Below are 10,564 nucleotides of genomic sequence, written 5' to 3'. Positions count from 1 at the left end.
ATTTGACCACTGTGTCAGTTCCGAATTAATTTGACATCAGTGTTTTCTGCAGCAGCAAATAAATTGGCATCACAGTCCAGAGAGATACTCAGTGCCTAAATAGACCAAGAGAGAAAACTTGGCATTCTCAGAACCTGGCAAAACAGTAGCCACCTAAAATAATTAATAACCATTATAGTGTTATTAGCACCTTAATATGTAAGTCAGAAACATATATAATGGTTGACATAGGATATTCATGGTAGATAAATAATGTAAATGGTAACTTTCAAGGACATGAACAAGGAGGACAAATAGAAATTATAAAATAAAATGGCACAAGTAAAAATTTAAAATATGTGTAGTGATTCCCTGGCAACTTCCTGTGAATCTATAATTATTTAAAAATAAAAATTTTAAAATACCAATGGTCACAACAAATGGAAATGGGTCCAAACTCTCCAGCTAAAAGAATAAGAGTATCAACTTAGACTTTTTTAAAAAGGGGAAAAGAAAATATAAAAGTTTATGGAAAATATACCTCAAATATACAGAATGGTTGAGAGTAAAGGAGTAGAAAAAGATAAACTAGGCAAATACAAACCAAAGAAAAGCAGGTATTTCTCTGTTCATTTAGGGCGTTAAGAATTTAGGGCACAAATATCACTACAGATAAAGAGGACTAAAACTTAATGATAAAAGTTAAATTCACCAAGAAGGTATAACAATTCAAATTTTCTTCGCCTTTAAGAACAAAGCCTTAAAACGTATAAAGGAACATTTGTCACAACTACAGGAGAAATTGACAAATCCACCACTGAAGTGGCTATGATTTTACATGGCGGGCACACATTAGAGACAATCATATTTCTGCTAGTATATTTACCTACTTTATATGATGAAATCCTATGTACCCACATTTCATAGTGCTACACCAAAGTTAAGGTGGGTTCCAGGTGCTCCATTATTGAAAAATTTAAGAACTAGTACACCAGACAGAAAGAGAAAGACAAATACCATATGATATCACTTATATGTGGAATCTAAAATAAGACACAAATGAACTCATCTACAAAACAGAAACAGACTCACAGACATAGAGAACAGACTTGTGGTTGCCAAGAGGGAGGGGAGATGGGGGAGGGATGGTTTGAGAGTTTGGGGTTAGGGTATGCAAACTATTGTATATAGAATGGATAAACAACCAGGTACTACTGTGTAGGACAGGGAACTATATTCAATATCCTGAGATAAACCATAATGGAATATAAAAAAGAATATATATATATCTGAATCACTTTGCTGTACAGCAGAAATTAACACAACATTGTAAATCAACTATACTTCAATAAAAATAAATAAATAAAACATCATATAGGTTCACTGTAAAAATAAAACTAGTGCACTAGAAATTGAAGCTTGATATTTCCCTACTCATTTAAAAAACATTTATTGAACAACTATTGTGTTTAATACATCATGGAGCTTGTAAACGAGTCAGATACTGTGCCTATTTAGTTTAGCCATTTAATAGAAATGCAAAAGTTGGAGTCTCACAGAGATTTATAGAGTAAACTGCCCTGACGGCCCTCCCTCTCAACACTCCCTCCCTCTGTCTCTCCCTCTCAATTAAGTCTGCATCTCCTTCTTAAAGAAATGTGCTTGACAGAATGAGCAACGGTGGTTTCCGAAACTGTGATATGCCTTTGTATATTGGTTTTTTTAATTAAGAAAATACTACAGCAAGTACAAATACTGCCCCACAAACTCAACTGTGCAAAGCAATTTAATTTCTATGAAGAGGCTCCCTTTTGCCAAGTGGTAGAAACAGTTTGGGTCCCCTTTTTCTCTCCACTGCTTTCCGGTGGATTCCATCTACATTCCAGGGATGTCTGTAGCACTAAGTCTGGGGAGGAAGGGCACGTGGTCTGGATCACCTGCCAGGTCCTCCCTTATTCCCTTCTGGTCTTCAGTCATTGCCACGCCAAGGTCACGCCTGACACTTGCCTCATTTCCAGCCACAGGGCTCTTCAGGTCGGTTTTGCCCTCGGCTGACTTTGGTGTCCTTGGTTACAGAATGGTATTCTGGTGCTCTCACGCCACACAGGGGCAGGAGGAATGTAATGGGTTTTTCTAGGGTCCTTCACCTGAGCAGGCAGGTGCCTGGGATTTGTTCTGTTCCCTTTCATGCTGGATGAACTCTGCAAGGCTGTCTCTGACTGTGTCCTAAACCACCACCCAGCCATGTCTCCCTGGCTTCTCACAGCCTCCCTGGGCTTGGGAGAGTACAGGGCCCCGTCTCCTGAAGACCCAAACGAACATATCACTCCTTGCTTTCTCTCTAACTCTCTTCCTTTCACCGCAGGTTTGGGAAAACTTGAGGTAATCTTTGAAAGCGTGGGCTGGGCAGGAAGTTCTGCTTTCCCTCAGGTATTCTACCAAATCTCCTGTGTAGATGTGAATTCTTTCTCTTCCTTTGGAAATTCGAATGCCAAGAATAGACTGTTTATTTTCTTTGCTTTCTGAATGTTTTCTTTTTCTGAGGCCATGACACAGAATGTCTAGCTGACTGAAAAAGGAAGGGTCATGGGGTAAAAGCAAGCATACGGGGGAAAAGACTTCCTATATTAAAATAGCAACATATTGTTATTTAACAGTACAGATGAGCAAAAATGGACTCTTGGATAACATTTATTAAACACTGATTTAAATAATAACAGGAATAAAGCAAGTATTTAAAAAAAGCAATTCTAGGATAAAGAAACACTAAATACTGGGGAAGCCAGTTCGAAATGTACAACACTTACCAGTCAGGACAACTCCAGGTGAGTATTGGTTTTATTCATAGAGGCTGTAGTTCAGTGAAATCAGAAGCCCGTAAATCATGAAGGGTGGACGGTTATGATCAGAAGACATTATTACACATCCATAAAAATGAGCTTGACTGTATTACAGAAGACTGAAAATGCTTACTGGGGTCGTGGATGAAGTAAAGAGCAGGTACTAAGATTGGGTGGGAGAGAAGAGGTTATGGGTCTCTTTAGGAAGGGGGTGTCCAACTCTGTGAGTGGGGGACAGGCTGCAGAGGCTGAAAGCTTGCAGGCTCCTCCCACCAGCAACTGCTGAGCCCACTTCTCCAGGGAGGAGGGACTTCTGGGAGAAGAAATCCCTCTGACCATCTTTTTGATGATTCAGGGGCTCCTCTGCCCCAGAAATCACCTCCTTTAAATAATAATGCCTAAGATCCTTCTAACAAAACTTTTGTGTCCTAAGCGTTCCTAAAATAAAAATACAAGTTCTGACTCAGGTAGCACATTGAAAGTCACTCACCTGGAAGTACAACCACAGGCCTACTTGGACCCTTGTCGCACCACCTTGGAACACCCTTATAGACAGCACAAGTATGTCTGTTCCTGCCATGTGAGCTTCTCTAGGGCAGCACTCTTACCTTTCTGATTTTTGTATCACCAGTGCCCAACAGTGTTTGGTGTCTAGAGTAGGCATGCAATAATGCTTGTTGAAAGATGAAAAGGAAATGAATGAATGAATGGTGAGTGAATGGTTCAGATCATTTCTATTTTGATGGATAAAGGAAGGAGGAGAGTGGATACCCAAGGAGTTGATCACTAAAGGGTAAGCAGTTTCTACAATGAATAAATAGGTTAAAAAGAAGACAGATTTTGTAGTTGCATAATTTTCTTGGCATGAGCTAAGTAGGAGCTGGTAGTTGGAGTGTTTTGCATGAATACACATGATTTCTGAAGGCATGTGATGTGTGTGTGCCCTTTAAAAAGGACTTTACTATTAAGACACTTTCTTATAAAGAATTTGTTAATTAAGGTATCGTTCTAATTAATTAAGCTGCCCCAAGCGAGAACTGTGGAGAAATACAGCATTTGTTTTGTTTGGTCTTTTGGAAACGATGCATCAATGCATGAAAATGAATGCGTCTACTTCAATCTTTGACTGAAATTCAGCAATTCATGTATGGTCTTATATGATCAAAAAATAAATTTTCAGAATTCATTCCTCTTTGTTTAAGGCCGGAGTTTACCACATGAACAAATAGTAATAGTGTGTTCTACTTCGTTGCAGTTTTAGAGGTACACCTACACGCAGGCAGTGCATTAGCCCCACCATCACCAAGTCCTTAAGTGTTTTTTGTTTTTTGTTTAAATTTCTTGTGCCTTTTTCTCTTTAGCAGCTCCCGTTCTCTAGTCCCAATTTGGTAAAAAGAGACTAATCCTTTAAAAGCTGCCACTTAAATCCCAAAACCCACTCAATACACTACTCTCATTTCTACATAGCCCTCCCCCCATCCCACCCCAGTCTCCAGGACACCATGTCACATTTGAAAGCAGAGTTTTCTCTCTTATCTCAGATGCCTTGTCCATCCTCAGGCTGGCAGAAAGCCACCAAGTACTGGGATTGGCAGGCAGGCGCATGTTCTACTGAGCGCCATTTTCACCCCTGCCTGTGTAAGTGATACCCAGATCTTGTGATCACAGACAGCCCATGCTCCTGGGGGCATCTGAGGCCTCTCCTTTCTGAGAAAGCCCATGGGGGGAGAGGACAGTGTGCAGATGTCCACGGAAAACCTCTTGTCAAGGATTCCAGCTACAGCTCCTCTGACGTGACAGGATAATTGGACAGGAGCCAAGGAGAGATATGATATCTCCCACTTAGGAAATACTAAAAATTCTGATTGGCAAAATTAAGTGTAACAAAGATGATAAAACTTCCTGAATTAATATAAGTTAATATTTAACTTAAATGTCTGTTTAAAAAAACTTGTGATGTTTAAATAACTGAACAGCTCGACAGTAAAAATAAATCCAGGCATATAGGCAGACAAAACTTTGTTTGTTTGTTTGGCCACATCTCACAGCTTGTGGGATCTTAGTTCCCCAACCAGGGATTGAACCTGGGCCCCAGCAGTGAAAGCACGGAGTCCTAACCACTGGACCACCAGGGAATTCCCAATTTTTTGAGTTTTAAGAGGTTGTGGACTTTTCTGTTTATGCTGAATCCTTGACCTTCTGCCTGCTCTGACCTCTCACCTGGATTTCTGGACTCTAGTCTTCTCCAACCTCAGATAAACGCGTACCCTTTGTGGTCCTGGCACCCAACTACGTGACCTCAGCTCTACTGAAGCCTCCAAACCCAGAGTGACACAAAGCTGCAGCTCACTCAATGCCTAACATGATATCTGTCTGCACTCAACAGCAAGCTTGTGAAAAAAGTGAATAAACTTTGTCCAGTGTACAAACGAACATTAACAAACATGGCAAGAGAATTGGATAGTGTGAAGAGTTTAGAGCAATCATTCTAGGGGAAGGAACAGCTGTATTTGAAAACCTGTATGATCATATGAACTGTCTAGAAAAAATGTTAAGGAAAATCAAAGCTCATAGTAATATATTTTCTTAAAAAATACTCCACACATTAATTGCAATCCATTCCTAGGACTAGATAGCATATATCTCCCCCACCCCAGGTGTCTATTAAGAAGAGGCAAATACAGTCAAGGATTCGACCTTCTCTTACTTGACATCCCGGTCACCCAGCTACTCCAATGGGAAGGGTAACAGCACTGACCCTCAGAAAGCCGCCAGCTGCCTGAGAACATTCCGCCCAGAATATGTGCTGAGATTCCATTGAGAGCAGGGTGGAACATCAAGCCCTTAAGGGATTTAAAAAAAACAAAAAACAAAAAAACGTATCCTGTATCCTATAAGGTCCTTGGGGGTATGTATCATGGGGTTACAGGCTGACCCAATAGAAAAACAGCACACACACACACAACTTGCTAAAATATTGCTTAAAGTATTCACCTAGTGGCCCCCTGCACTCGGCCTGTCCTGGTGGCGCAGAGCCCCCGGCACAGAAACATTTGAGAGCAGAATGAAGGACTGAACGATTGAATGGTGAGAAGAGGGGAATCAGCGGGTTGCCAAATTAGATGAAGCAACCATAGCATCAAGTGACGTTAGTGTATTTATTTTGGCGGATCTTATCTGTGAACGCACACAACTCTTTAGAGGCCCCCATCCAGGCAGGGAGCTCTGGTGAGGGACACAGTTACAAGGAAGAAGAAGAAAAAGTAGCATTTCAGGCCTTGGCCAGGGGCGGGTCGCGGGCAGGCCCGAGGCTAAAGCGAGTTGGGCTGGAGGCTGCAGGTCCTGTGTCTGAGTCCAGGTAAGGCCCGGGACTAAGCCTCCTTGTGCTATAAATACAGCGGCCCACATGCTGCACAGACACGGTGTTCCCTCTGCTCGTGGGACAGATAACATGAATTCGCCCTTTAAACGTCCCAAGTAAAGGCACAGTACCCGGCCCACCCCTGCCTCCCGGAAGCGCCTTCGCCCCCTTTGCCCTCTGCAGAGGAGGGGGCTGGCAGGGGTGGGGTGGGGTTCCGCGCACCTGTCCAGCCAATGCGCGGGGCGCGCACGGCCCCGGGGTCCCTACTCCTCTCGCGAGAGGCTGGGCGGGGCATATAAGGCCGGCTGCGGGGGGGCGGGGGCACGATCGGCCCCTTCGCGTCGCGCAGGGACAGAGCCGGGGACTCTGTGCCTGGCCAGGCGAAGAGAGCGAGAGAGCGGCTCCCGGAGGCGGTGTGCGCCCGGCTGTCACCATGAGCGACCAGGCTTTGAGCTTCTTGAAGGACTTCTTGGCTGGCGGCGTCGCCGCTGCCATCTCCAAGACCGCGGTTGCCCCCATCGAGAGGGTCAAACTGCTGCTGCAGGTGGAGACCGAGCGGGCGCGAGCGCGGCGAGCTGGGCGCGGGGCGGGGCGCGCGGAGCCCGGGCGAGCTGCGGGGCGAGGGGAAGCGGGGCGCCGCCGAAAATCCGCTGTAGGCCTGGGCCCGGCGCGCGGCCTGCGAGAAGGGGAAGGTGCCCTCTGCTCAGAGTCAGGTCCAGCGTCAGTCAGTAGCGGGTTCCCGGTGTCGGGTGGCGCCCCGCGTGCGGGTGTCTATATATGGAAACCCACCCGGAGTAGGTTGCAGCCAGCCAGATCCTGCTCGGGGACAGCGCGGACACTCAGGCTTCTTGGGTCGGCCTCACCTCTTGATTTTCAAAGCCCCTTGCATCCTCTTACCTGCATCCACCTTTTACAATAAAAACATCAAAATAATAATTATTACTCGAGATTATTACGATGTCCCATGCGCTGTGCTGTAGGCTGACATATCTATTATTCATTCATCTTTGTATGACCTCTGTAAGGTAGGTATTATTTTTCCCCATTTTGCACATAAAGAGATTTTGAGAGACTAAGAAACAATTTTCAGAATAAACTTAGATCGCTTTACTCATCCTTTCCCCAAATCCTTTCCTCCCCAGCCTGGTCTCTGAATGGTTTGTTCTCATCATCCCATGTATCCTTTTTTTTTTTCACTTGCCCAAAAGGCAAGGGTCCCTCCAATGAGGAATTGGGCGTTTTCAATTTGGGAGTCAAAATGATCAGTAACAAGAAAAACCCCAACAAATTGCCCACGGCAACAAACCCCTCAATAATTAATTACTTGGATAATCCTCTTGAAAAATTTCAGGCTTGAATGCCTAGTGGATTCCTTCTCCTGCTGTTAGAACATCTACTACTCAGAGATCCTGGTCTCCGGGGAGACTAGAGAGAGACTGAGGAATTCTCATCTCCTGCCGATCATGTCTGTCAAATCAGAGCAGGTGTCCTTTGGGGCAAGGATCTTTAATCATTTCTATCTCCCAGTAAGCCCCTAGTATAGTTCTGGCACCTACGGAAAAATGCAACAAATAAATGACTCCCTTTATGTAATCAAATCGTCCTTTCTGTTTATTTGGAGCAGAAACTTTTCTCCCAAATGCCCTGATAATTGAGGCAAAATTGGGTTTGGGGGGTGCATTATCCAAGTAGCTAACACATTTACTCAGTATTCATTTGATTTCCCCATACTTTTTAAACAAGGAAATCCAGGAAGTGCAAACCTTGTTCTCCTGTCGTCTTTCCTTCTCTTTGCCCTGCCTGTCCTCCACCACCCTCCTCCCCTCCACAGGTCCAGCATGCCAGCCAACAGATCAGTGCTGAGAAGCAATACAAAGGGATCATTGATTGCGTGGTGAGAATCCCCAAGGAGCAGGGCGTTCTCTCCTTCTGGAGGGGTAACCTGGCCAACGTGATCCGTTACTTCCCCACCCAAGCTCTCAACTTCGCCTTCAAGGACAAGTACAAGCAGATCTTCCTGGGGGGCGTGGACCGGCATAAGCAGTTCTGGCGCTACTTTGCCGGTAACCTGGCTTCCGGTGGGGCAGCTGGGGCCACCTCTCTCTGCTTTGTCTACCCGCTGGACTTTGCTAGGACCAGATTGGCCGCCGACGTGGGCAAGGGTGCTGCCCAGCGTGAGTTCACTGGTCTGGGCAACTGTCTCACCAAGATCTTCAAGTCTGATGGCCTGAGGGGTCTCTACCAGGGTTTCAATGTCTCTGTCCAGGGCATCATTATCTACAGAGCCGCCTACTTTGGAGTCTATGACACGGCCAAGGGTGAGAGAAGGGCATCAGGGGGTGCAGAGCGGGGAGGAGGGTGTGTGCAGAGAGGATCCTGAGAGATCTCTGATAAAGGACTTTGTATTTGTTAATCTTGTTTGTCCCTTGCCCTGGCCTAAACTGAGGCTTCTCAGTGAGGAGGTGTTGAGGCGTGGATCAATAGCTGGGGGATTCTCCTTGTCCTCTGCTGAAACAAACTGGCCTTGAGTTATTCGGCGGGGACGCATGAAGGGGGAGCCCAGCTCCCTCTATCAGTTGCCAAGTTTAACTTGGAGCCACTTCAACATGCCCTGTGCACTACTGCGCACAGCTCTGGCTTTGAGGATCCAGGGAGTGTGCCACCAACTTTTGTTGGCTGCCTGGTTACTCATGAGGCACCCCACGAAGGGCAGACTCTTCTGGAAGGGTAGGGCATGGAGTTGGAGGTGTGGTGGCCTGTTCTCCATCCCCACCTGCTTTTTGCTCAGCTGCTCAGAGGAATCATGTCATGGTCATTTGGTTTCTTGGCTCTTCCCACAGGGATGTTGCCTGACCCCAAGAATGTGCACATTATCGTGAGCTGGATGATTGCCCAGACTGTGACGGCAGTCGCAGGGCTGGTGTCCTACCCTTTTGACACTGTCCGCCGTAGGATGATGATGCAGTCTGGTCGGAAAGGGGGTAAGCCTGAGACCTATCAGAATCTTATTTTTCTGCTCAAGGAGAATACTAGTCAGTGCTCGTTTCAGCCTTCACTATTCTAAGTTGTTAAAATTGTGCTAAGAATTTAGGAAAGAAAGATGATAATGAATCCTCCCCAACATTCTCAACTATTCCTTTAAAAAAAGATTTTTTATTTTTATCAAAGAAATGATAACACCAAAAACGGGATATTTAGAAGTGAACTTAACTAGGTATCTAGCATCATAGAGGCCTTAGGCCCTTTTCCCTTAGAGCCTGGGTGCAGAAACAAGGGAAAGAATTGAAGTAGTCAGCTAATTTATTTAAAAATACTTCTTCTCTTATCTAGTTATTACAAGTATTATTGGGGAGGGTGATTTAACTGGGGGAGAGATGGCCTGAAGCAGTTTGTTGCGATAGGAAACGTTTTGGCTTCCATAGGTTGAAACATATGAAATTGCCATGTTTACAGTAAAAAAACATCGAATGTTGGCCGTTTCTTATGGTTCAACCTAATAATTGCATCTCTTATTTTAACCTTAGGCAGTACAATCTGAGATTAGGCCTCAGTTTTCTCATCCATAACAAAGGGGACCACCCAGCTTAATACTTCCGCTTCACCCAGCTCCCTTCCTGTTTCTCTGTTTGACTTCTGTGAATTAGCTGGTTCATCACCCCAGTTCTTCAGTTGATCTTGAGTTGAGCTGAAGTAGGAATCACCAGAGACCCTCCCTCAGCAGTTATGCAGGGGGAGGGGACGTCCCGTTGAATGTGCATAGAGCTGGGCGGAAGGCTCAAAGTGACCTTTATAACACTGATGACTATGTGGGCAGATGTCTTTTGGAGGAAAAGTCTCTTTCCCCCAGACTTATGGAGCCCTTACCAACATTTGTTTCCACAGCGGATATTATGTACTCTGGGACAGTGGACTGCTGGAGGAAGATTGCAAAAGACGAAGGACCCAAGGCTTTCTTCAAAGGCGCCTGGTCCAATGTGTTGAGAGGCATGGGCGGTGCTTTTGTATTGGTATTGTATGATGAGATCAAAAAATATGTCTGATGTAATTAAAACTCAAGTTCATTGGTTCCAGATCCATTGTGTGGTTTAATAGACTCTTCCTAGGGGAAGTAAAAAGAAAGATCTGGGATGAAACCAGATTGAAAGGAATACCTCAGGAAAAAGAAAAAAAGGCTTCATTGAGTATTCATTAAACCACAAATGTATTTTGTATTTATTTTACATTTAAATTCCCACAGCAAATAGAAAAGAACTTATCATACTTATATAATTAACTGAAGACACAATAATGAATAACTGAAGGTGAAATGTCAGTAAAGACCACTTAATGCACGATATTTTACTGAATTCTTAACTGCCAAATGGATTAAAATCATAAGACCATC

General features: G+C 44.6%; 1 protein-coding gene across 1 annotated transcript; it reads left to right on the top strand.

The window, feature by feature from the left end:
* The first annotated feature begins 6,487 nt into the window (after positions 1–6,487).
* On the top strand, positions 6,488–10,564 carry SLC25A4 (solute carrier family 25 member 4). The gene is made up of 4 exons (XM_060001491.1): positions 6,488–6,724; positions 8,012–8,498; positions 9,021–9,161; positions 10,063–10,564. The coding sequence occupies exons 1-4, from the start codon at positions 6,614–6,616 to the stop codon at positions 10,218–10,220; spliced, it is 897 nt and encodes a 298-aa protein (XP_059857474.1). The 5' UTR covers positions 6,488–6,613; the 3' UTR covers positions 10,221–10,564.

The sequence above is a fragment of the Delphinus delphis genome, chromosome 21, assembly GCF_949987515.2.
Source record: "Delphinus delphis chromosome 21, mDelDel1.2, whole genome shotgun sequence".
NCBI classification, from domain to species: Eukaryota; Metazoa; Chordata; class Mammalia; order Artiodactyla; family Delphinidae; genus Delphinus; species Delphinus delphis.
Note: the sequence above shows the minus strand (reverse complement) of the source record. Positions and strands in the feature narration are given on the sequence as shown.